A 27,028-nucleotide genomic window follows, 5' to 3' on the forward strand; every position below is an offset into this window, starting at 1 on the left:
GAAACGCCTCTTCCACTTGTTCACACTACTGCTGGTAAGTTTCCTTACTCACCAAGACAACTGCAGCCCCCGATGAATGCCACGTGTCGCAATCTCTTTCGGTACTTGTTTTCCGCCAACTCCCATTTCCCTTTTTACCCTCCCTCGCCGCGCCTTTCACAACTACTACGTTGTGTTCACCGCATATACGAGGAATTTATATTAATAACTCAGCCACCACCACCTTCACTTTCCGACCAACTTCTTTTACCTGTCACGACGGAAAACTCAAAAAGCACCTAAATTCTCCAGAATCCCTACGATTCCCACTTCGTTTTTCACCTTATTTATCTCCAAGTTTTCTCCTTTCTCCTTTTTTTTCTCTCTTCGCCTTCTGGGCTTTCTCAAAACTTGCTTTACCCTCATGGGTGCTGCTGTCGTAGAGTGTTACCCGCCGCCGCGCACGGCGGTGCTGTCTCTCAACACACTGCCGCTAGGCTTCCGTTTCCGTCCCACCGATGAAGAGCTTATTGATTACTATCTGCGCTCGAAGATCAACGGAAACGGGGACGATGTTTGGGTTATCCGTGAAATTGATGTCTGCAAATGGGAGCCTTGGGATTTGCCTGGTATTTTCTTCTCCTTATTCTATCTGCAAATTTTAGCTGGGGTTGTTGTGCAATTGGGAAAGTTTTAGTTTTTTGCTTTACTCATCTTTTTGTACTGTCGATGGATTACTTCTTCTTTCTTTTTATGATGCTTCTTTTGAACTAGACTTAAGTACAGCTTTTGTTGTTCCGTAATCATAATCAGCATTTTATCTTGTTGATTAGAAGAGGCTATAAAGAAAAAGTGTTGATGTTAATTGGAGATCAAATTTCTATGGTGCTGTATTTAAGTTTTATTTTGAGGAAGAAAGGTTGTTTTGTATTGTTAGACATGGAATTAGTGGTAAACATTGATGTGGAAAGTGGCTGTGCTGTTTGATTTGCTTATATTGTTCGTGCTTGTTGGGTGTTGTTGGGGTGGGGTTTGTTTGCTGTAGATTTGTCGGTGGTACGGAACAAGGATCCAGAGTGGTTCTTCTTCTGTCCGCAGGATCGGAAGTATCCCAATGGGCACAGGTTGAACCGAGCTACGAGCCTTGGGTATTGGAAAGCAACGGGGAAGGATCGAAGGATTAAGTCTGGGTCCACTTTGATTGGAATGAAGAAGACTCTTGTTTTCTATACTGGTCGTGCACCGAAGGGGAAGAGAACCAATTGGGTTATGCATGAGTACAGGCCTACCCTGAAGGAGCTCGATGGTACCAATCCTGGACAGGTCTGGTCTTATCTCCTACTTCTGTTGTTTGGTATATTTGCTTTCCATCTTTGTTATCATGGTGTTTTCGCATTAAATTGTTTGTAAACTTTAATAGCTCTTTTTTTTCCCTCAGGAGGTGTTTAACATGTTAAGCTTGGTTTTTATCTCTCAATGTTTGATGTGATGAATGATGATTTATTTTCGTTCCTTCTTCTTCCTATTTGGTTTAGGGTTGGTTGAAAGAGTGATGGGTTTACATATTTGTGACAATTGATTAAAGCAAAGTCGATTATTTGATTTTTGTTTTTAATGTTTGTGTCTTGTATTGTTTTCCTTTCATGATTTTTCAAGTTTGAGGGGGTTCCTCTTTCCCTACTTATTTCATAAAACTCTCAGGTTTTAATGTCGTAAGAAGATTTGGTTTGCTGACTGAGTCAAACGATATTGACTACTGTATTTAATATCTCTTCGATTTGCTTCTCCACCTTGTTATTTTGATTCTAAATGATCTTCGTGTTCTTCTTTTGCATCTTTAAATGTACTATTACACATTTCCGTTATCTCTTGTCCAACTGCTTGTAACCCTACCTGATAAGATTGTACCTACAGATCAGTATATATTATTTAGCATAAAGCTTCTGCACTTTGTGTCTATGTCAGAGTGTCCATGAGATATGTTGCTGACTTTTCAATATGGTTGATTTAACTAATCGCAGAATCCGTATGTCCTTTGTCGCTTATTTAAAAAACATGATGAGAGTCTTGAAGCTTCAAATGGTGAAGTGGAACGGGCTGCTTCAACCCCTATGACTGCCAATCACTCTCCAGATGAAATACAATCTGATTCCTCTCTGGATCCAGCATCTTCCTCACAGATTACTGAAGGTGAAAAGCCTCTAACAGTTATCCCTGAGAACTCTGAAGAAGTAATATCCAACATTATAACTCCAGTTGACTCCCATAGTGATGGATGTGATGCTCGGGATGCACAAAATCAGATTGTAGAACTAGCTTCAGAGGTTAGATTGGTTGCTTGAGTTTTGATCTATTCTTTCTTCCTTTTCCCCTTGATTTCACCCTCCCCCTTATTTGATTTGAAAACATTGAATTTGTTGGTTTAGTAACTATACTTGATGATTTTACAACTACAGCAGGATCAGGCATTTAACTTTGAGGATTTTTATGACCCAACAAACCAGCAATTAGATGACAAATTATTCTCCCCAGTCCATGCTCATTTCCCACCAGAAATTTACTATCAATCAGAACTTCAGTATGGTACAAATGACAATATGTCTGACCTTTTTGACTCAGTTAATTGGGATGCGATCTCCTATGATACTAGCAGTCTAGAGCCATGCTCATCCCTCCTCAATGTTAAGGACCATGGATCAGGCAGTGACTCAGATGTGGAAATGGCCAATATGACGGTGAGTTAGCTCTTATTGCTTTTATCCTTTAGTTATTCTAGATTGCTGCAATCATAATGACTTCTATTAATTTTTAAACTCCCAATGACAGCTCTAACCCATTATTTATTCACGTTTTTATGTTAATTGACCTTTTGTCTAAAATGGCATCAAATTACAAGTTGGATTATATCTGTTAAGTGAGTTTATATAGCTCATTTGAATGTTCCACTTGTCTAATGTCAGTGTGTTATTTGCTGCTGCAGAATCCGCAGGCATTGCATGGTTATCCTAAGGAGGCAGTTGAGCAGAAGAGCAATGTAGGATTATTTCAGAACAGTCCCGAGATGGCTTTCTCAAACGATGGTTCTATGGGCGAAGTGGACTATACGACCAAGAATTGTGGGCAACTAAGAAACTTTGATGCGTTTAATAATAATGGTGGTACTGGAATCAGAATAAGGTCTCGTCAAGGACGAACTGAACAGCCAAACATGAATGGAATGGTACCATCACAAGGTAATGCACCAAGGAGAATACGGTTGCTTGTTGGGCGTGGGCCTCCGTTTGGTTCTGAGGAGGCGGCAAAAGATGGAAGTTGTGCTTGTGCCCCAGAAGACCATAATTCAAAAACCATCAATACTAGGGTAAGGAGTTTGTTTATTTAACTTGTATATCTAACTCAGTTGTCTCTGCATGTTTTGAGATTTTTGTGATCCTGTTTTGCAGGAGTGGAAAGCTTCAGACAACCAAGCTGCCGACGAGAGTTCCGCCGTTGCTGATGATGTGGATGAACGAGAGAAGGAATCTCCGGAGTCATCTGACTTAGGAAAGATCACTCAACAGCATGTTGCAACTGCAGAATCCATCTCAAAAGACCATCTACAGGTTTCGTCTAACCGTGGCATGTGGTCTTATGTTCTTGGAGTTTCTGCAACTGTGTTGGTTTCAGTAATACTCGTTGTTAATATATGGGCATATGTGAGATCTTAAACTGCTTACAAGTTCATTCCTTTTATGCGGAATTTGCCTCCATTGCTTTTTTGGCCAGTTAGGGAGGTGTGTAGGATTGACTTTTCAGAGACTTGTTGATAAGAATGTAAAATATGTATGTGCATATATGTATGTAATGAAGTAGTCATTCCAGAGTATGGTAACATAGCTGTCTAGTCTGGTAGACACATGTTGCTGCAGTTAGATTCATAGTTTAACCGCTTCCATTTTTGTTGAGGTTAAGGTTAGTTTACCCATTTGGTTTGGTTAGTAGCGATAGCATGCAGTCATTTATTCCCATGAGGTTTTGTTGTATCTATTTTTGGCTATGTTAACTTAGGAAGAGTATTCTATGTAAGCTTTTCTTTAACTGCTCCACCATCTTAATCCATAAATTTGGTTTTTTTCATGAAAATTAAGTATTAAAGAAACACACAGAATTCTATTCTAGCAATTTGATTACAACTGCACTTACATTACTTATTTTTCAACTCATCACAATCTGTGTCTGTCTAGTAACTGTTTATTTATGTTATAATCTGTTACACCATCTTTAGACGCGTATATATGTGTACAATTTTCAGACATGAAGATGTAAGTGTAATTTTCATTAGTTTTGAATTTATTGTCAAATTTGGTGCAAAATTAATCAAACACAACCAACCCATATGGGAACAAATAATAATATTATTAATACTATTGAAGTAAAGTTGCTAAGGGAAAATAAATATATACCTACTTGAAAAATACTTTAGGATGTGATTTATCGAAGACTTTACAGAAGGAATGTTGTATTTAGTTGTTGATATTTTAGTTTATCCTTCTGAAATTGAAGTGAAGGTTACTCAATATCTATTTGATCAATTTATGAGTCATGAATGTGTATTCAGAGAGAATGTTCAGTGAAGGAGTATTATAAGGGAGTTAGAAATCACTAAGGTTTTGAGCTTAAAGAATAAAATAATGGATTATTGATTAATGTAATCAAAGAACAAATTATTGTTAAAAAAATCAATAAAAATTGCATTTATCAGAAAGGAGAAATTGCTTCATCAATGTGCGTGCATAAATGAAATATTGACAATATGTAATATGTAATTATATTGAGTATTTAGAATTTTTAAGTTTACTATATTTCTTTTTTAATTATTCATTTAGTGATTTATATACTACTTAAGTTTTAGTTTTTAAAATAAAATTATATATATATATATATATATATATATATATATATATACTCATTCATGTTTTCCAAAAGAAAACTTCATTATTACATAGTCTCTTCTAGATACTACTCCAAAACTTATACATGTATCTATTCAAAACAGTACAAATATAATATATTACCACATAAACAACATATATGGGAAAATTATCTAAACTATTATGATTACGATGAAATAACTATATTTAAAATTCATTATAACTATAATTTTACAACTCAAATCAATTATCACTATTTCATCAATTACTAACATATGTAAAATCACATAATCACACATAAATTACCACATATTAAATAATATCCATATATTCATAAAAGAATATTTATTAGCATTTACTATTAGAAACAAGCACTTGACCAATTTTTACGTACATTCAAAGGTAAGTTTAAAGTATTTATATCTAGAAGTCACAACAAGGATTTTAACTCTAACGATACAATAAACTTATCTCCAATTTTTCATTATAGTTGATCCTGCCGGTTGACCAGAATGCAAGAGCCTTGCTTCGTCGAATGTATCTTCCTCTGGATCGGCTTTGCACCGCGCTAGCTTTCGTCCTTCACACCTCGTTCATCTCAAGAACCTGCAAAAGACAGAGTGGCGCCGCTGCGGCCGATCGCGCTTCGACGCTCAAGTCAGTGACGGAACCACCAAAACTCTAAGAGAGAAAAGCTAGTAACTCAAGGAACCGTGCAAAACTCTCTCAGCGTACTCCAGTATTCTCAAAGCGTAAAGAAGTGTTCTAAACGTGCGTACCTCAGAAGTTCGTTAGAATCCCTTATATACTTGTGCACTTTCTCTCTCCTGACGGTTACACCTCTGGACACGTGGCTCGCATCCAGCTGTACACGTGTCACCATCTGGAACGTCCTCTGCTTGAGCATCACTTCTTACTCTTTCGACTAAGTTACCCATGCAAGGAGTAACTCGGTGTATAGCTGTCTTGGAGCGCGATCTCTTCTCTGTGGCGAGTACGGGGTGTCACCACGCACACCTTCCATGTGGTCTCGCCGGCCGCCATCATGATCTGCTTCACTTGCTTCATCGTGTATGTCCTGGTAAGCTGTTCCCTGGCCTCACCCTCTGGCTAGCGAGGGAATGGTCATCTGATAACTTCATCCTTCGCACTCGTGCCCTTTGAAAGCCTTGAACAAGCTTTCCTGATATTTCGGCGATGTCCTCCTCTCGGCGATCTCTGATCACTTGGTCGCCTAGGCTCGCATCCGGCGACTACGACACAAGCCTGGTGACCACCAGTTTAGATATGCTAGAGATCGGAGCACGCCAACTTAACGATTGGCGACTTACACGAGCTTCCCGATTTCCTTCCCTTTTGTCAGCCAGGTGTTCCGTTCAACACGCCTATACCATTGCTTGCTGCCACGTCATCACTCCCGACTATCTTGGTTTTTAATTCATGTACCACTTGTTTGCGTTATTCGTGCATATACTCGTATATTTTGCTTTTGCTTTTGTGCTTACTTGTCTATATATATTTTTTTTTTACTCTGTGCAGACTTCATGTTGGGCAAAGGCAAACTAGCTGAACTGAGGGTGATCGCCCGTTCCCACAAGTTGGCGACGGGTTCCCAAACCGTTCCCAACTCTGTGGTGGAGATCGCCGCTGCTCAGGGCAGATCTCCTTCCCACGGTCCAACTCCTTCGGAGACGCTACCTGTCCCTCAAAGAAAAAAGCTTGTCTTGAGGAAGCCAAAGAGGAAAACTCCTCAGGTGGTACAAGAGGATGAAGAGGATGACGAGGCGACTAAAAACGGCCTCGTCACCAAAAGAACAAGGGTGGCACCCTCTTCACCACCCGCTCTCCCAACACCAATGCCTCCTTCTCCTTCAGTTCCAACACCGCCTTCTCCTCCAGCTCCAACACTGCCAGTCCAAGCAATACCCTTGGCTGTCGCGCCCCCTGTGGTTGAAGGCAGCGAGCCTAATTTCATAGAGAACCCTCCAAGCGCCTCCACGTCGTTCGTATCTGCTAGAGAGGGTCCTCCTTCAACCACCTCAATTGCTGGGGCCGCACCAGGTGGAGATGAAGGTGCTCACAACTCTCCAATCCTCATAACAGAGTCCCCGACTTCACCACCACGCCAAGAAGCCCCCCTCGCCCTTCAAACTCAAGAGGGTGGTGGTGAAAGCCAGCATCAAGCTCCTCCAGCACCTCCACTAGCAACAACTGCAAGCCTTCCCCCTCCCTCGAAGAGATCTGGACGCCATGAGCACTGAGCTAAGGGGCGCGTGTAAGGAGGCCTCTGATCTGCGCCAAAAACTGCACCTCCTAGCTCAAGAGAAAATTGAGCTGGAGAGTAAGCTGGTACCCTACAGGCTCAAGGTGGCCAACTTGGAGGCGTCAATGAAAGCAGATGCGGCCAAGGTGGAGAACCTTGAAAAGAGGTCAGCTGATCGGGAGGTCCTCCTCGGGAAGGTCGAGAAGGAGAGGGACGACGCCATGGCTGAGCTCGCCAAAGCTCAAGAGAAAAACAAGAAGACTGCTGCAAAGCTGGCCCAGGCGCGGGACGAAGGCAAAAAGGTTGCTAAAGACCTTGCTCAAGCTCGCGGGGAAACTGAAGAGCTGAAGAAACGAACTGACGAGCTGAAGCAACAAACCGAAGAGCTCGAGCAAAGCTCCGCCCAAGTCCTTGCCGCCGGGTTTGACGCCGCCCTGGAGCAAGTCGCTTGCCAATACCCTGAGCTTGATCTGACTATGGTGTCCATTTGCAACGAAGTGGTGGATGGGAAGATCGTGCCCTCTAAAGATTAATCACCTCCCTCCATCACTTGTTTTTTGAAACTTAGCGCTTATTTCTGTTTGTACGAACTTTACTTGTAATTTTTCTTCTTACGTATTTGAACTGACACTGCTTTTATATAACTTTTCCTGCTTTTTGCACCTCGTCTTTCTGTTTACTTCGCATTCTTTAACCTTCATCTGCTTTCTTACTCGCTGTATGGTTAATCAACTTACCTGGTGAAACTTGCTTAAACAAATCGACCCGGCAATACTCCGGGCTCAACTATTCATTCACTGCTTTGAACTTGAGCAAACCGTTAATCTTATAACAATTTATCGAACTGTTAACTCGAAGTAAAACTTGAGCAACTTATTAACCTTCAAGCGATGACGTTTAACGTAACTTGCAAACTTAAGGCAATTAGTTACTTACTAGGCAGTAGGTTTTAACTTAAACTGGTATCACAATACAGTTTACCTGATCTGCCCGGCAAGGTTAGCCTTTACTCCTGTCATCGCCTGGAATTCTTCTGATCGCCATAGGGTTCTGGCGATGTAAGCTTTCTTTGCCTTTATATCTTGGCTATTGTTCCCTCATTTGGGGGGTAGAGGCGCCTTTCGGATCCTTCTCTACCTCCTTGAGTTTCAGAACAATAAGCCGGATAGCGAGGTGTTCTCTTTGAACCTACCTTAGCTATCTTTTAAACTTCTTTCACCCTTCACGCCATACCTGAACTCGTTCAGGACGAGAAAGATTTTATCCGCCTTCACACCGCCCACAAACGTGGAAGTCTTCTTTGGTCTTACTAAGTCAATATTGATGTTTCACTTAAAGGGGGAAAGGCGTTTTCCTTCCTTTCCCGCCGTTTAAGGTCACGAACACCCCTGACTTTTCAGTTCATCTTGCCTGAACTCACTCTGAGGTGAGGACTTTTTCTCGCCTGAACTCGCTCGACGGCGAGAAGGACTTTATCTGGTGCCTCAAGTTGCCCAGGGTGTACATCTCCCCCCCCCCCGGATGCATTGAGGACTTTTTCTCTTTCTCGCCTGCACTCGCTCGAGGGCGAGGAGGTATTTTCTTTTCTTGCTTCCAAACGCACGAGAGCGTTGAGGTCTTTAGTCGTCGCTGGTGCCTCCGATCGCCAAAAGACGATGAGGACTTTAAAACTTTAGCTGATGCCGCCAATCGCCGAAAAGCAATGGGGACTTCAAAACTTTTACTTAGAAAGAATGCAACATAACTTTAAACTTGCCTTGAATCACATACGGGTGATAAGGTCTTTTTTCTAAAACTTTCGAAATAACAAGCATGCAATCTTAGAAACTTTAAACTCTTTGAAAACTCTTCTTTATTGGGTGGCCTCATTAAAAACCCTCCTTAGGGAAAAAAGAGTGCCCCCTTCAAACTGTTTTGACAGAAAGCTTGCGAATCTCTTCATGTTCGTTTTTACTTACAAAGCTTTAACTGTAATATAACTTGAGGTGTGTGGCGTTCCAAGTGCGAGGAATCACCCCTCCTTCCAATGTCTCTAAGCGGTAGGCGCCGTTCCCGAGCGCCTCGGTTATTCTGAACGGTCCTGTCCACTTAGGCGATAACTTGTTTTCCATCTCGTACTGGTGGACCTTCCTCATCACCAGGTCGCCTTCTCTAAACTGCCTTGGCATCACCTTCGAGTTATACCTTCGTTCAATCCTCCTTTTCACTGCCTCAGCCTTTACCCTTACCTCCTCCCTAACCTCATCCAGCAAATTCAGATTCAACCTTCTTTCTTCGTTTGAGTTTTCCACCACGAAATTCTGAAATCTCGGCGAGCTCTCCTGGATTTCAACTGGAATCATTGCATCACATCCATAGACCAAGCTGAAAGGGGTCTCATGGGTTCCTGACTGCTCGGTGGTATGGTACGCCCAAACTATGCGGGGTACCTCTTCAACCCACGATCCCTTGGCTTTCTCTAGCATTCTCTTCAAGCCTCTTAGCAACACCCGATTGGCGGACTCCACTTGGCCATTTGTCTGAGGGTGCTCGACGGATGCAAACACCTGCTGAATCCCCACCTCCTCGCACAGCTTCTTCAGTAGGTGACTTGCAAACTGAGTCCCATTGTCTGACACCAGGCGCTTAGGCACACCAAACCGGCACACGATGTTCTTCCATACAAAGCTCTCAATCTTGTGTGCGGTGATCTGGGCCACTGGTTCTGCTTCGATCCACTTGGTGAAGTATTCAATCGCCACCACCAAGTACTTCATCTGCCTGATCGCCAATGGGAAAGGTCCCAGAATGTCAATTCCCCACTTATGAAATGGCCAAGGGCTGTAAATTGACTTTAACTCTTCTGGAGGCGCTTTGTGCCATCGGCGTGCTGCTAACATTGCTTGCAGCACTGTGCATACTTCTTGCAGTCCTCTCTCATCGTTGGCCAGTAATAGCCTGCACGGAGGGTTCTAGCAGTCAGAGCTCGACCCCCGACGTGACTCCCACATATCCCTTCATGGAGCTCGGCCATGATTCTGGTGCATTTTTCTCCGTGCACACATTCTAGGAGTGGGTGTCTGAACCCAAACCTATACAGCTCGCCATCTATCATGGTGAACTTGTTGGAGTTCTTCTTTATCTTTCTAGCCTCCGTCGGATCCAGCGGGAGAAGGCCATCTGCCAGGCAGCGCTGGTACTGTGTTATCCACGTGTCTGGCTCATGCGTAGCGCAGACCTGCGTCATGTTCACCCTCTCCCCCCGACATGCTCTTATTCTCGGCGATCTCAAGGTCTCCTGGGTCAAGGACTTGCGACTCCTTGCCGCTTTCTCCGTTGACTTGCTTATCTGAAGAACCAGGTGGTCCGCCACAAATGCTCTAGGCATCTTCAGAGTTTCTTGGATCACTGTCCTCTGCCTACCCCCCTTGCCCGAACTGGCGAGCTTAGCTATCAAGTCTGCTCGGGAATTCTGCTTTCTGGGCACATGCACCACTTCAAATGAGACAAAGGAACTCTTCAACTCCTGCACATACTCCAAGTAAGCCGCCATTTATGGATCCTTGGCCTGGAACTCGCCTGTCCCGTGACTAATAACGAGTCACTCTTAGCCATAAGCACCCTAGCCCCCATCTCCTTGGCCAGCAAGATTTCGGCGATCAACGCTTCATATTCTGCTTGATTGTTGCTGGCTTTGGAGGCAAATCTCAGGGACTGTTCTATCAGCATGTCATTGGGCCCTTCTAGAATGACCCCAACACCGCTACCCTGCTGGTTTGACGACCCGTCCACCGAGAGCACCCAACGAAAGTCATCCCCTTCAACTCATGCTGCTTCTGACGAGAGCTCGACCACAAAATCAGCGAAAATCTGCCCCTTGATCAGACCTCGACGCTCATACTTGATGTCGAACTCCGATAGCTCCACCGCCCACTTCACCATCCTCCCAGCCACATCAGGCTTCTTCAGGACTTTCTGGATGAGTAAGTCGGTCATCACCAGCACTGTAAAACTGTTAAAATAGTGGCGCAACCTCCTCGCCGAAAACACTACAGCTAGTGCAGCTTTCTCCAAGGCCTGGTACCTCACCTCCGGGCCTTGCAACACCTTGCTGACGAAATAAATAGGCTTCTGAGCCTGGTCTTGATCTTGGACGAGCACCGCACTCATCGCCCTCTCAGTCACAGCAAAATACAACCTGAGAGGGGTTCCTACCCAGGGTTTACACAAAATCGGCGGGCTCGCCAAGTACTCTTTAAGCTTCACGAAGACTTCTTCACACTCCTTCGACCAAACAAACTTGTTGTTTCGCCTCAAACATTGGAAATATGGGTGGCCCTTCTCTCCACTAGCTGACACGAAACGAGACAGGGCGGCCATCCGACCTGTAAGTTGCTGCACCTGCTTCACGGTAGCCGGGCTCCTCATCGCCAAGATGGCAGCACACTTATCAGGATTTGCCTCTATTCCTCTTTCAGTTAAGAGGAATCCCAAGAACTTCCCTGCCTCCACACCAAAAATGCACTTCTCGGGGTTCAGCTTTAATTTGAACTTGGCGATTGTGGTGAATAACTCCTCCAGATCCGAAACGTGCTTGCTCTTTTCTGGCGAGGTCACGACCATATCATCTATGTACGCTTGCACATTCCTTCCTAGCATTGGTGCAAGTACCTTATCCATTAATCTTTGGTACGTGGCCCCCGCATTCTTCAGCCCAAAGGACATCACCTTGTAACAGTAGCACGACCTCTCAGTCATGAAGGCAGTTTTCTCTTCATTCATAGGATGCATCTTTATCTGATTATACCCCGAGAAGGCGTCCAGAAAGCTCAGCAACTTGCACCCTGCTGCACTGTCGACCAGGGCATCTATGCTTGACAAAGGGTACGAATCCTTTGGGCAAGCCTTGTTCAGGTCAGTGAAGTCGACGCACATGCGCCACTTCCCATTGCTCTTCTTCACCAATACGACATTAGCCAACCACTCAGGATACTGGACCTCCCGGATATGGCCTGCGACGAGGAGCTTCTGTGTTTCATCCCTGATCGCCTGCCTTCTCTCCTCGTTAAATTTCCTTCTTCTCTGTCGCACTGGTCTAACTTGTGTGTCCATTGCCAAATGGTGACACAAGAAATCGGGGTCAATTCCCAGCATGTCTGAAGCAGACCATGCAAAAGCATCCAGATGCCGTTCTATCACCTTGGCAATCTGGTCTTGGAGCCCAGCCTCCAAAGATCTTCCCAGCTTGAAGACCTTTCCCCCGATCTCCCTTTCGAGCCACTCCTCGACGAGTTTGGGTCTGGTTTCCCTGGCGATCACCGCCTTGGCGATTCCCAATTCCCTCGCTTCCTCTGGGCAGTTCCTCGCCTCTTCCTCCCGTCTGCTGCTCTCTCCCTCAACCTCAGCATCCAGCATGGTGACATCGCCTCCGGCGGCCACCTCCATCGCCTCATCAACAACTCGCCATTCTGTTGGCTTGGGCTTCACACCAGGAGGCGGCGTCGTGGTAATGTAACTTACTGACCTCTTATTCTTAAGGCTATTCTCATAGCACTTCTTCGCCTTCTTCTGGTCAGATCTGATGGTGATCACCACCCCTTCCATCGATGGTAACTTAACCTTCATGTGCCTAGTTGAGGGCACAGCTCCTATTCTGTTGAGGGTTGGTCTCCCCAACAGAATGTTATATGCTGAGGGGGCGTTCACAACGAGGTACTTGATTTTCTCCGTCCTCAAGGCCACCTCATTCGTGAACGTTGTCCATAGCTCGATGTACCCCCTGACCTCCACCTGATCGCCGGCGAAACCATACAAACACCCTCCATAGGGTCTTAGCTGGCCAAGGGGTAGTTGCAACTGTGTGAAAGTCGGCCAGAACATTACATCCGCCGAGCTTCCTTGGTCCACTAGTACCCGGTGGACTTTTCTTCCCGCTGTGACAAGCGAGATGACTATCGTTGTCGTGAGGCACAACGTCACGGAGGTCTTCCTTCGTGAATGTAATATCCACATCTGGTGAGTGGTTTTCAAACATATCCACTGTCATCACAGACCTCGCGAATCTCTTCCTCTGTGACGCAGTGCATCCACCACCCGAGAATCCTCCAGCGATGGTGTGGATCTCGCCATGAGTGGGCATCTCATGCTGCTGACTCTCACCACCCGCCGGCTGGGAGCTCGACGCACCTCCCGTCCTCTTGTCCAGCAGGTAACCGTTCAAAAAACCACTCTTGACTAGATCGTCGAGCTGGTATCCCAGAGCCAAACACGAATCAACAGTGTGACCAAAGCTCTGGTGAAACTCACACCAGCGTTTGGTTTTGGTCCTAACACCTTGTTGCCCACTTTCTCAGGCGCCTTAAGTCTGGCTGCTATGTTGGGAATGGCGATTAGATCCGCCAACCCCATGACAAACTTGTACTTTGGTAGGCGATTATACTCCCGGGGGCGTCCTGGGCCCCTTCCTTTGTTCTTCCTTGGATCATAAGGATGGCGAGTCCTCTGATCCTTCTTGGCCGCCATCGTCTCTAGCACCCTCTGCGGCTGGATTCTAGTCTGGGCACGTGGCATAGCAGGGGCCACGCTCCCTCTCTTCTTGGCGACCTCACTCTCGTCGGTGATGTGGGTCATCGCAAGTCGCCTAACTTCAGCAAACGTGGCGGGGTGAACCCTAATCAGCGCCTCACAGAAAGGTTCCGGTAGCACGCCCTTTTTGAAGGCGTATACCAGCATCTCCTTGTCTTTAGCAGGCGAGCGGACCATCTGTGCTCCAAAGCGATTCAAGTAGTCCCTGAGGGACTCTCCCTGGTACTGCCTTATGTCGAACAGGTCATAAGACACCCTAGGTGGCGTCTTGTTCACAATGTACTGCTCGACGAAAAGCTTTGAAAACTGCTGGAAATTGGTTATGTGACCTGTAGGCAAGCTCACAAACCATTTCAACGCTGTTCCCTGGAGCGTGCTCACAAACATCTTGCAATATACAGCATTCGAGCCTCCCGACAGCATCATCTGTGTGTGGAACGTGGTGAGATGTGCCTCAGGGTCCTCCACGCCGGTGAAAGAAGCTTTCATAGGTACTACGCTCGCAGGGATAGGCGTGTCTGTGATCGCCTGGGAAAACGGCATTGGGAAAACGCGAGGTGGCGACGGCGGCACGACCTCTTCAACGACTGGGCGTCTTGTCTGCTCCTGAAGAGCTTGACGCAACTCCTCAGTTACTTTGCTGAGCTCTTCATTCCTGGCCTGAGAGGCGACTAGGTCTTCATGCATCTTCGCTTGCTCTATGCGCGATGCCTCCACATTCGCTTGCAGCGCACGCATGATCTCCATCATATGTGCCATGGTCATGGCGCTTTCTGCAGCAACTGGCACAACGGGACTTGAACGGTTGCTTCTCATCTTTCTCATGAAAACTCAGCAAACCACACTCCAACGAACAAAACCTTCTCCAGCAAACGATCAATCCAGCAACCAATCGGTCATAAACTCCCAAACTCTTAAGAACTTCCAAAAACACAACCACAACAACACGCCGATAAATTCAGACGTCGAAACCTTCGCAGAAACTTGCAACTTCGCCACGAACCTACCGCTCTTCCAGCAAACTTCCGACTCACCAACCAGAAACGCAAACGAACGGAAAAAGCTCTGAATCAACCGATTGAAAACCGCGCAAACAGCAAGAAACTTCAGACTACCGATTAAAACCCACACGAACGGCGGAAAACTCGAAATCACCGAACAGAGCTCGAACGAACGGTGGAAAATGGTTGCACCAGCACACAACCACACAGAAATTACAGAAACTTCAAGAACTCACGCTGTGGATGGGGACAGGTTTTACACGACCCCACGATGGGCGCCTGATGATCCTGCCGGTTGACCAGAACACAAGAGCCTTGCCTCGTCGAATGTATCTTCCTCTGGATCGGCTTTGCACCGCGCTAGCTTCCGTCCTTCACACCTCGTTCACCTCAAGAACCTGCAAAAGACAGAGTGGCGCCGCTGCGGCCGATCGCGCTCCGACGCTCAAGTCAGTGACGAAACCACCAAAACTCTAAGAGAGAAAAGCTAGTAACTCAAGGAACCGTGCAAAACTCTCTCAGCGTACTCCAGTATTCTCAAAGCGTAAAGAAGTGTTCTAAACGTGCGTACCTCAGAAGTTCGTTAGAATCCCTTATATACTTGTGCACTTTCTCTCTCTTGACGGTTACACCTCTGGACACGTGGCTCGCATCCAGCTGTACACGTGTCACCATCTGGAACGTCCTCTGCTTGAGCATCACTTCTTACTCTTTCGACTAAGTTACCCATGCAAGGAGTAACTCGGTGTATAGCTGCCTTGGAGCGCGATCTCTTCTCTGTGACGAGTACGGGGTGTCACCACGCACACCTTTCCTGTGGTCTCGCCGGCCGCCATCATGATCTGCTTCACTTGCTTCATCGTGTATGTCCTGGTAAGCTGTTCCCTAGCCTCACCCTCTGGCTAGCGAGGGAATGGTCATCTGATAACTTCATCCTTCGCACTCGCATCCTTTGAAAGCCTTGAACAAGCTTTCTTGATATTTCGGCGATGTCCTCCTCTCGGCGATCTCTGATCACTTGGTCGCCTAGCTCGCATCCGGCGACTACGACACAAGCCTGGTGACCACCAGTTTAGATATGCTAGAGATCGGAGCACGCCAACTTAACGATTGGCGACTTACACGAGCTTCCCGATTTTCTTCCCTTTTGTCAGCCAGGTGTTCCGTTCAACACGCCTATACCATTGCTTGCTACCACGTCATCACTCCCGACTATTTGGTCGGTACAATAGTATATTTTGGTCTACCTGACCAAGACCATTAATAACGTTAAGAATCTTTGTTATAACATTATTTTTTATTTAATACAAAAAATTTAAACTATAGTTCATAAATCATCCTAGATATGTGATCTTATATTTATATTTATATATATATATATATATATATATAAATCTAAATCATCTTTAGTCACAATACCACTCAATTCTCACATTATTTACCTTCAAACATTAAGAAGAAACATGCAAAATACACTCATAATTTCATCACAACAAATTAAATTATTTAAATATTTAATATAATCTTCACATGTATCATACTCTCTTACTTTATTATATTGAATCATAATTCAAAAACAACTAAAAAAAACATAAAGTATTCAACAATTAATAGTTAAAGATAATAAGCAATACAGAGTTCTACTTATCCAATCAAACTCAAATATATCTCAAAAGAAATTTAAAAAGATAAACAACAATTCTTATGAACTAAAAAGAAATTACTTAATTTAAAAATTAAAAAATCATAATAACTCCAATTAAAATTGACAACATTTGTCCTAACATTCAAGTTACAACTTTTATGAAGATCACTTAACCAAACTCTAAAAGCATTGATCTCTTATCATATATAAATTCGTTGAGCGAATTTGAAAAAAATTGACTCCACTTGCTTTTGGGTTTGAATCTGCTGAACAAATTTTAGATCCATTTGAGTGAAATTTTGGTCCGCTGAGCGAATGTTTGATCCGTTGAGTGATTAAGGCCGAAAATTGTCTTGATTCTAAGGATGAAATGCACTACTTTATAATTTATAATAAAAACATTTAATTATAAATCATGTTTCTTCGAATCAACTTAGTAAAAATAAACTTTATTCGAAATCAATTTTTTCAGTGCTCATTCAAAAGAACTAATCTTTTACGAGTGAAGATATTTTAACCCAAATGCAGTCGTTTTATTTTATAATTGTATTATTAAATTAATTATTAAATTAATACATTAATTATTCTCAATAAAAGGATAATAATATGGTGATTCTAGAGTACTATATTAACTAACTACACATATTTTGAAGATGATTTCATCTTTTTAATACGTTAATCATTCAAAGAAGTTAAAATGACCATTAATGTAGATATTAATTGACTCTTTCCATAGAACACATTTCTTGTTTAAATTCTTTTAAGATAAAAAAAAAAGGAAATTGAAGAATTTTGTAGTAAAGTCAAGATATACCTAAATATATTCATACATACATGAACACTAATGAATTAAAAAGTTAAGAAAACAAATCCAATGGATTACTCACAAAAGCCCTTCAACTTATCAATCTCATTCGTGATTATGCAGAATGAAAACAAAGAGACGGAGAATTGTAAATAAACACAAAGCTTCGTTCAGAAAGGTGGTGTCTTTCAAGAACACAAATTTAACATCCCCTCCATTTTGCACATGTTTGACCAATACACTGAAACTAAAAGGATATTGCGGAACACTAAAAAAAACAAAAAGCAAAATTTCAAATGCGATTATTCTGGGAGGAGTAAAATCACAATACTCATTAGCAAGAACCCATAATACCGATTCCTACCCGCACTAGTCTCAGAAAAGAGCAGTAACTTTTCTCAGTATTTGTAGTTCTCAACATAGAGGCTCTCTTTGGCACCATCATCAAGTTGCGAACTACCCTTGTAGGTTCCAAGAGTTGCCTCTGAGTTAGCCTTGGCTCTTACCAATAAGGCTTCTTGAGCCTTCTTCACATTCTCCTCTTTTCCACCCCATGCCTTAAGAGTGCTCTGTTGAAGTGCCCTTCCAAAAGAGAAAGAGAGTGACCATGGCTTCTTCCCATTAACCTGGTTAATGGCATTGAGGTTGAGGGATGCCTCTTCCTCACTCTGCCCACCAGACAAGAAAACCACGGCAGGAACTGCAGCAGGTACAGTCCGCTGCAGGGCTCTAACAGTGTGTTCAGCAACCACCTGAGGAGAAACCTTGGCAGATTTAGATCCAGGTGTAACCATGTTTGGCTTCAAAAGAGTTCCCTCGAGAAGAACATGGTGATCATTCAAAGCCTTGTAGCATGCTGCAAGGACACGCTCAGTGACAGCGGCACACTTGTGAATGTCATGAGATCCATCAACAAGGATCTCCGGTTCAACAATGGGAACCAGCCCATTTTCCTGGCATATCACAGCATATCTGGCCAAACCATAGGCATTTTCATGGATAGAGAGCTCAGATGGCTCGTTGGGACCAATCTTCAGCACGGCACGCCATTTGGCAAATCGTGCACCTGCTTCATAGTACTTGGCACACCGCTGACCAAGGCCATCTAGACCCTGAGTTGTGGTTTCCTGATCGGTACCGGCTAGCTCCACGGTGCCCTTGTCAACCTTGATACCAGTAAGCACACCATTCTCCTTCAACAACTCAACAAAAGGCTTGCCTACATAAAATTCATTTACAACAAGGTTAGTGGTGCAACAGCAATGACTATGATCCTTCAAATGAAGACAATTCCACCAGTAAAAAAGCATAATGGCCAGAGCCAAAAGGGAAAAGGAAAAGGAAAAAAAAATGAAATAAAGGTTTCAAAATAGGACAGAACGTGATGCAATTTCTTAGGTAATTATAGTTTCCTTCTGAAATAAAAATTAGAAATTCATCTCAACCAGACAATAAAGATTTGCATAATTTCATGAACAACAAAAGCAGCTATTGAATTGTATCTAACTTTCTATTTAAAAAGCAAGTTTCCAACAAAAACGGTGGTATAATTGTGGCTGCATCTACCACATTTGACCACAATTAAAAACCTTGATTGACGTCACACAGTGCATCATGAAACCCAATGATGCAATGCTCATCACAAACTAAACCAATTTAGATCCTGGAAAATCAAGTACCTGAAGCTGTGCTCTGGTAGAGGGTTTCCTCAAAGAGGATGACTCCACTGAGGTATTGAAGAGCACCAGGAGCAGTGAAAAGCAGCTCCCTAAGAGCACGCCTGTTGGATTCAACGTTCTCCACATTGATGCTGGACAAACGCTTACCAATTGTTCCTGTCGACTCATCAGCAGCAAGAATACCCTTTCCAGGAGTGCCAATGTAAGCAGCATTGGCAATAAGCTCATCTGCAAGCAAAATCATCAATCAACAGCCCCACACAGACATCAACTCCAAACTTCTTTAAAAAGAAACAGCATAGAACATAGACAAATCCAAAACATGAACAAAACAAACTGGAAACAAGTTGAACTTCATCGTTTGAACAAAGATGCGGAGTTAAAAACAGTTTGCAAGACAAGGAAACGCTAGACTATCAACAACAACGCAGAATTCATAAACCAGAACAAAATCCCTCGTAAGAGCACCTACATAAACAATCATACCAGCTTTCCATAAAAATTCGAATGAAAAACCAGATCTGAATCTCTCAGATCTAAATCCATGCAAACAAGTCCAAATCGATTCAAAAAAACGCATAAAATAAACGGATCAGTACATAAACATATGAAACAGTTAGATCTAGAAACAAACGGTTGGTATGAGAATAGATCAAAGTAAAAGCGAGTGAGAGATGGAGAAAGAGAAGTACCATGGTACTTGCCCTTGAAGTGAGACATGATCGAGGAGGAGGAAGAAGACGATGAGGTAGTTGAGCGGAGAAAAAAAAGTAGGTTTGAGGTTGTGAAGAAGTGAGTGAACACGAGGAAAAGGGTTAAGAGGGGTTTATATAGTGATGGTGATAACAATGTTGCGTTGGTTAGACGACAACAGGAAAAGAGACTAGGGTCTTAGGAAGCGTACTCGCGACGCGTCGACCTCGGGTTGTTAGGTAGCGTTGTGTTGTGTCTCTGTGGACTGCCGTTGGAATCAAAGACACCAAAATTGAATGGCGGTTTTGGTTTTCTGTGGATTCACGGCCCACCTTTATTGGGCCCAACGCCGTTGTACAGCTCATCAATGCAAGCCCAACCGTCCTTTTGTATTCTGCAGTCACGCAAAGTCTGCTTTCTTGCAGTAAAGTTTTTCCTTTTCTTCTGTCTTTCTTAATAAATATCCTTTTTCTATTCTCAAATATAATTAAATTTTGACTATTTATATTATTTAATAATTAATAACCTTTTTTCAAGAATATTCTAACTGACTTTTAACTACTCTATCAATAATATATATTCCTTTTATTTAAAAACACTTTAAAGTAATATTAAATTAAAATATTAACACAATTTTATATTCTTAGATTTTAGTATTTCACTTAACATAAATAAATTAAGTCAAACAAATTGAGTTAATTTATTGGAAATTTGAGTTGAATTTTTCTTCTATCTTCATCCAAGAAAGAAAAATGTTAAATATGTTGACAGAACGTTTAATTGATCTAGAAGTTGATTTTAATGTTTTAAGTGAAATTTCAAACACATTTATGATATATTTTGAACCATGTTTTTAGGTGAAAAACATATATTTAAAACATCAATAAGAAATCAAATATTAGTTGTAAACTCTTTTTTGTTTAAACCAGCCATGTTTAGACTTTCAATTTGAGTAAAAATGAATGCAAACAACAAATAAAACCTTTAAATGCAGCAACTATATTATGAAAAAATATTTTTATATTTAATTTTAGAATAATTTGATTTCATGGATTTAAAGCGAAGAAATAAAGCTTATACATACTGTATGTTCATTTTATCTTTATAACTTCTTTTTTTGTCAAGAAGCTACATTATGAGATGAATCTAAATATCAAAATAGTGAATTTTAAAGAAAAAAAATTAAATAATAGTTCATTTCGAAAAAGGAAAGTTAATTGTTGTCAAAAATAAAAATGATTCGTGAAAAAATGGTTTTAAGATGAAGAACACCTGAACAACATAGAAATCCAGAGATAAGAAAATAAAAAACACGTAAATGTAAATTGTAACAATTATCTATAGTTACTGCTAAATTTGATGGTGATTTAATTAGATTTATAATTGCTGCTTCAGTAAATAATAACCCCTTCTTTAATCTTCTTAACAACAATTTATTCTTCCATTATTTTAATTTATTGTTTTAAATAATAACATTTTCTTCCGTTGCTTCAAATAATAACATTTTCTTTCATTCTTTAAATAATAATTCCTTTTTTAATTTCTTCAAATAATAACTCCTTTTTAATTAATTACACATTACTTGAGTATAATATTCCTTAACCTTTATGTTAGTTTGAGCTTTTTCTGTATAAATAGACATAGCAAATTAGTTCGTTCATGGATTTTTATTACCATCAACAACGCCGTAAAAAAACATATGAGAGCCATATAATATGGTTTTAACCATGAAAAATATAATCATATGTATTGTTGGTTTCTATTTTTTTTTACTTGATTTTTAATCTTGATTCTTATTATTCTTTTTATCAAATACTTATTGAAGGAATTATTAAAATGAACAAAACTTTTATAGAAACTAAAATGGAAAAATATATTATTAGAAATAGTAAAACGAAATACTAAAGATCCTAAATCCTAAAATTAAATAACAAAAACCTAAAAAAATGAAAATGATTGGATTTGTAAAATCCAGTTTCATTTTCCTTCTTCCTTTTTTTTTCTCTCTCATACATACCAAAAAAAAAAACTTCTCCTCCCATTCTAAATTTTTTTCTATCTTATCTTTAATTTCTTTTCTCCAAATCTCATCTCTTATTCTAAATTTTTTTCTATCTTATCTTTAATTTCTTTTCTCCAAATCTCATCTCTTTTAAAATTTGATCACGCTTCATAATAACTGAGGAACTAAGGATATTTTTAACTAATTAGATATTAAAATAAAATAAATACATGATTACTTTGAAGATTCTTTACTTTCTTCCTTTCCTTTTAAATTTGTCATCAATCTAGGTGGGTTAGTTGAGAAAAATGTTTCTCTCGATTTGATTAAACTTATACTAATTTTGGATACTTTGTTTTAGTTGTTTAGATTTTGAATAGTCTCTTACTTGAGTTAAAAGTTACTTTGGAGTAAGGAATTATAGATAAGAGAAGTTATTTATGTTTTTTTTTATAAAACCTTAGAATACGTTATCTGGATATAGGTCACAATATTTTAATTTATATGTAAAGATTATATTTTGTTTGAAAATTGTATGGATGTTTGAAATTGAGTAAGATGTTATTTGAAGTTTTGGTTAATAGATAATTGTTTTAGAATGCTTTGAATATGATACTTTGATTGAGATGCTGATATAGTGGCTAGATTTTACATGTTAAAGTATAAAGTTTTTTAATATGAGTTTTGAATATAGTTTAGATAAGTAAATTTAGTTTCTTATAGTTTTTCACATGTTAGTTTATGAGTTTGATGTGAGTGGAAATATATATTGAATTTGAATGATCGAGGTTGAATTAAAGTGAGTTAATGATGATGTTTGAGCAAGTTATGGATTGTATTGATCATTTTGAGTTATTTGAAAGTTGTATATATTAAAGTGGTTTTGAATAAAACCTTCGAAAACATATTTGATTCATTTGCATGAAGTTGATTTTGTGATATTTTACTCGAGCAAAAGATTTTTCACTGAAACAAAAATAGAGTTAAAACTCAACTTTTTCTTTTGAACCAACTTTTCGCTAAAGCGAAAATAGAGTTACAATTCAACTCTTACTCTCGACTAGATTTTCACTAAACAAAGAAATTTTCGTTTAAGCGAGACAATTTTTCGCTTAAGTTAAAATTTCTTTTTCTTTTTACCTGTCTAATAGGTTGAATGTGAATGTTTAATTTTAAATGTAAAATGAAAATTAATTTGTGTATTTAATTAATTTGTGGTTTTTATTGAAATGAATTATGTTATACAAAAATAATTGTCGAGAATGATAAAAATTAGGGTCACAAATTTGGGATGATATGTCAATCATTTTTTGAGTTGTGTATTAAGTAAATCTTGATTTACAAATAATCTAAGTCACATAAACTAAAATATTAGGCAGTAAGAAGCTAAGAGAATAATGTTTGCACACTGTAACATTTGTAGACATGTGACTTGAGTTGTAATAAATTTACCCTTGTCCATTACTCTTGGATTTTCCTGTTAATCCAATTATTAGATTGGATTATATGTTAGTATCTAGTAGAACATACTTAATATGAGTATTTCGGAAAATATCAATTGATATTTTATTTATTGAATGTCCTTTGATGTATATATCAATGTGTGATTTATGTGATTTTTATATGTTTATGTTTGGTGGAATTGAATTGTTTGTGTACCGGTAGGGACCGTAGGACACTGAGGCCTAACACCCGATCAAAGCCAATCGACACAACTTAAACCATTATATCCAAACAAAGGATTAACAAAACTAATTAGTGATTGATGCAACCCAACTAGACAAGGAGATAACCCCAAGGACACAACAAATACTTCACAATTAAGTAAGTCATCTCAACATCCACAACAAGGTCCCACCGAACTTCAGAATGACCTCAGCAAAAGAAGAACTGGACATAGGACAGAGCATCAGATGTTCTTTCTTCTAGTATTTTTAAAAGACAAGTTTATGTAAATAAATTGGGCTCACTTTGGGGGTCCAAATAGAAGAATAAGCTAAAGTAGGGTGTGCTTAGTAATTTGGACTTGTGCCAAGTCCACCTTTCATGACATGTGCACCTAGGTTTAGGGTTTCTTTTGTTGAAGCTGGAGGAAGCTTCTTCCCTACCAAGGCTTTATGTGTGTTTGATGAAGAAAATGGCTTGAGTGCTTTGAAGATTGTAATAGGTTTTTAGATTCATTTGTAATTAGGCTTGTAATTGTGTATGATTGCCTTTTGCTGTATAACCTATCCTAGATGCCTAACCAAGTCTAGATCAAGCACATGATGTGGTTAAATGGGTTTTGAAAAGCTTTTTCCAATGTTTTTAAAAGTTTTAAATCAGTACACAAATAAATCTGTTTTATGGAGAAAGAATCTGTTTATTTCTTCTCTGTTAAAAGGTTTTTCTAAAAAGTTCTGTTAGAGACCACAGACAAAGCTTAGTTCGTTATTTCAGTTAAAGCTGAGCTGGCCTACTTGTCTTTATTTAATCTGTTTCACTGTGAAAGAATCGGTTTGCCCTTTGATCAGTTGAAAGGTATTTCACAAGTTAGTTAGGGCACCAAAGGTACAACTCAGACAGTTATTTCTGTTAGCTGAGTTGGCGGTTTTCACAAAATAAATCTGTTAAGTTCAAAAATGAATCTGTTGTTTTCATAACTGCTTTTCAACTGTTTTTTGAAAATAAGTTAGAAACTGTTTTCTATATAAAGAAAAGTCTATCTCACATGAGAGTGTGCTGAGCAATTACGCTTTTGACAGAGATCAAACAATTTCCATGTGAGAAGAAGGATTGAAAGATTTTTTGAAAGGTTTTCCAAAGAGATTTTCAAGTGTGCTTGTTCTAGGAAACCTTTGATCTTGGTGAAGGTGTTGGTGCAGTTCTGCAGCAAATTGAACTACTGGTTTTGAGTTCTTGCATCTTCTTTTCAGGTGTAATCTTTCCTTTATTCTGTTTTGTAAAGGTGTAAGTGTTAGTCACTCCTTGATAGGGTTTCTTGGAGTGCAAGGTGTGCTGAAATAGAGTTTTTTTTCAGCATTGTGTGTGTTGTTCTTGTAGTGTTCAAGAACTGCAGTGTTTGTAAGTGATTGGTACTGTTTTTTAGTGAATTCCACCTTGGGGTAAGGTGAGACTGGATGTAGCTCTGTATGAGTGAACCAGTATAAAAACTTGTGTGCCTTGTCTTCTCATCCCTGCACTCATTTCTGGTTTTTGCTTAATTCTGTCAAGAACTAAATCTGTTCTTTTGAAATTGAATCTGTTAATTCTGGGTTTAAGTGAAAACTGTTCTTCCTGGTTTGTTAAAGTTCTCTGATCATAAACAAGGCTGTTGTATATAATGGTTTAAGTGATTTGTGAACAAACTGTCCATTCATTAAAATCTGAGAAAGGATCATTCCTCTTAAAACCTTGTGTTGAGTAATTTTGTTTGATTTCTAAGCATAGCTGTATCCTTCATCCTCACAATATTAAGCTGATCTGATTCTGTTATAATTCTCTGTTGATCACAATTTTACATTGAACAAATTCAAATTGTGTCAAGACTGCTCTGAAGAATCAATCTGTTTCATGTAAAAACAATATGTTCTTTTTGCCTCTGGATTACTGAAAAATTGTGTGTTCTTGCGAAAATTTTATAAGCTCAATTCACCCCTCCCCTCTTGAACTTAGACACTAATAGACCCAACATCTTTGACCTACTTTCTAGAAGGTTTCTCACAAATGACCCCCCTACCCTTCTATCTTGTTCTTCAAGACACTCTATCCTATAAATAAAGTTCATTGCCGCATGTATTAAACATTGAATTTTGAATAGAAAAAAAACTTTGTCAGAGTGTTTTGTAAGTTGAGTCTCCTATTATCCTTGTATCTTATCTTGAGTGCTCTACACTTCAAGTCGCGACTCTACACCACTCATCTTGGAATATCTCATCCTCCAAGTGGCGTGACAACCTCTAATTTTCATAAGTTTTCTTCATCTCTTCACCTTTTTCCTTCCTTTTTCCTTGCACCACTTTTCTCCATTCTCTATGTCATTGTTCTTTTCATTTCCGCCTATCATCATCTAAATCAACATATAATTGTATTTTCTCTTTGCCATCTGGAAGTGAACCTTCACAGTTACTTAACCACTTAGTTAAGTTTGTGTTTAGTGGGAATGTTCTTTGGGTTTCTCACCTTATTCTGCTTAAACAAAAATTCATAAACAAAGTGAAACCCATAAAAATAAGCAATCCTAAAATCAACTCACATCAGTGATTAAGCACCAAATAATACACTCTTAATCATGATCCAAAATCCTAATCTGACCCAATAACAAAGGGCCCATGTTAATCATATAAATAGGCACATATTCCAAGAATTAGGTACGTCATCATTCATTACCAATAGCACCGAGTGCTGAACACTGAAGTTTTATTTGAGCGTCAGAGTGCCTTTTGCAGGTACCATCCGAACTCGGAGTTCACAGAGACAAAGAGTAGATAAGCGAGAGGAGGATAAAGAGATTGTTCGAATGGAAGAAAGGAAAGGTAGATCGACTGACCGAGAATGAAGGCAATCGTTCTTTTGGTTCCAACCCCGTTCGAGAATAATTGGCGCTCACTGTGGGGACGAGAGAATTTGAAAGAAGAAGGAATTAAATGGTGTCAACTAGAAGCACGGTGAACGAGAGGATGTTGGATGCTGAGCAAATGGCGTTGTTAATGTCTCTGTAAAGAGAGATTGTTGAGATGAAGAAGAAGAATGAGAAGAAGATTATTGCTCTCCAGAGGGAAAATGAAGAGATGAAGAGAAAGTTAGCAGAGGGAGGTCCATCTGGCGGAGCAATCTTGCGAGGAAGTCCCTTACGATTCCTACCGGCACTAGGTCTATCGAGGAGTCGAAACCCACTCATACCCAGGAACCTGAGGGTGAGTCCTATTTGAACAAGTCATTCCCCACGTCCGGCACCTTGGACATACCCATAAGACACCCATTCACTGGCTACGTGATGGGAGCACAACTGCCACTCATGTGGAAAGGCCTAAACATAGACTGATATGACAGGACGACCAACCCTGATGAGCACATGGATCTATACACTACTCACACAAGTTTGTATACCTCGGACAACGCAGTCCTGTGTCGAGTGTCCCCAACTTCGCTAAAGGGACGAACTTTAAGTTGGTTTATGAGGCATCCCCCGAATTCCATTGACTGCTTCGAGACCTTGGTATCCAAATTCAGGACACAGTTTGCCACCAGTCGACCGCATCACCTATCTTCCATAACCGTGGTCAACATTCGATAGGAGAAAGATGAGTCACTCAGGCTGTTCATGGAGAGGTTCAGCAAGGTGACCTTAAACATTCAGAATCTGAGTTCGGACGTGGCCATCCATCTCATGGTCACAACCCTCCGACCAGGACCATTTGTCGATAGTCTTTGCAAGAAACCGAGCGAATCTAGATGAGCTCAGACAAAGAGCAACTAAGTACATGCAGCTCGAAGAGATGATAGAAT

The 27,028-nt window shown here is 40.6% G+C and overlaps 2 protein-coding genes across 3 annotated transcripts; one reads left to right on the top strand and one right to left on the bottom strand.

Annotated features, from left to right (window-relative positions):
- Nucleotides 1-4,060, top strand: LOC137824331 (NAC domain-containing protein 91). 2 transcript variants are annotated; one of them, XM_068629926.2, is made up of 6 exons: nucleotides 1-608; nucleotides 1,025-1,302; nucleotides 2,001-2,303; nucleotides 2,436-2,714; nucleotides 2,960-3,340; nucleotides 3,423-4,060. In XM_068629926.2, the coding sequence occupies exons 1-6, from the start codon at nucleotides 404-406 to the stop codon at nucleotides 3,684-3,686; spliced, it is 1,710 nt and encodes a 569-aa protein (XP_068486027.1). In that variant the 5' UTR covers nucleotides 1-403; the 3' UTR covers nucleotides 3,687-4,060. The 2 variants fall into 2 exon arrangements, with proteins under 2 accessions (XP_068486027.1, XP_068486028.1); XM_068629927.2 differs by having other exon boundaries at nucleotides 165-608; nucleotides 2,439-2,714.
- A 13,253-nt stretch (nucleotides 4,061-17,313) lies between these two features.
- Nucleotides 17,314-19,648, bottom strand: LOC137827126 (fructose-bisphosphate aldolase, cytoplasmic isozyme). Its single transcript, XM_068633342.2, has 3 exons — nucleotides 19,539-19,648; nucleotides 18,847-19,074; nucleotides 17,314-18,386 (listed from the first exon to the last, which is right to left on the bottom strand). Exons 1-3 carry the CDS (start codon nucleotides 19,564-19,566, stop codon nucleotides 17,566-17,568), a joined length of 1,077 nt encoding a protein of 358 aa, XP_068489443.1. The 5' UTR covers nucleotides 19,567-19,648; the 3' UTR covers nucleotides 17,314-17,565.
- Nucleotides 19,649-27,028: the final 7,380 nt, after the last annotated feature.

This window comes from Phaseolus vulgaris, chromosome 8 (assembly GCF_051622355.1).
Source record: "Phaseolus vulgaris cultivar YP4 chromosome 8, ASM5162235v1, whole genome shotgun sequence".
NCBI classification, from domain to species: Eukaryota; Viridiplantae; Streptophyta; class Magnoliopsida; order Fabales; family Fabaceae; genus Phaseolus; species Phaseolus vulgaris.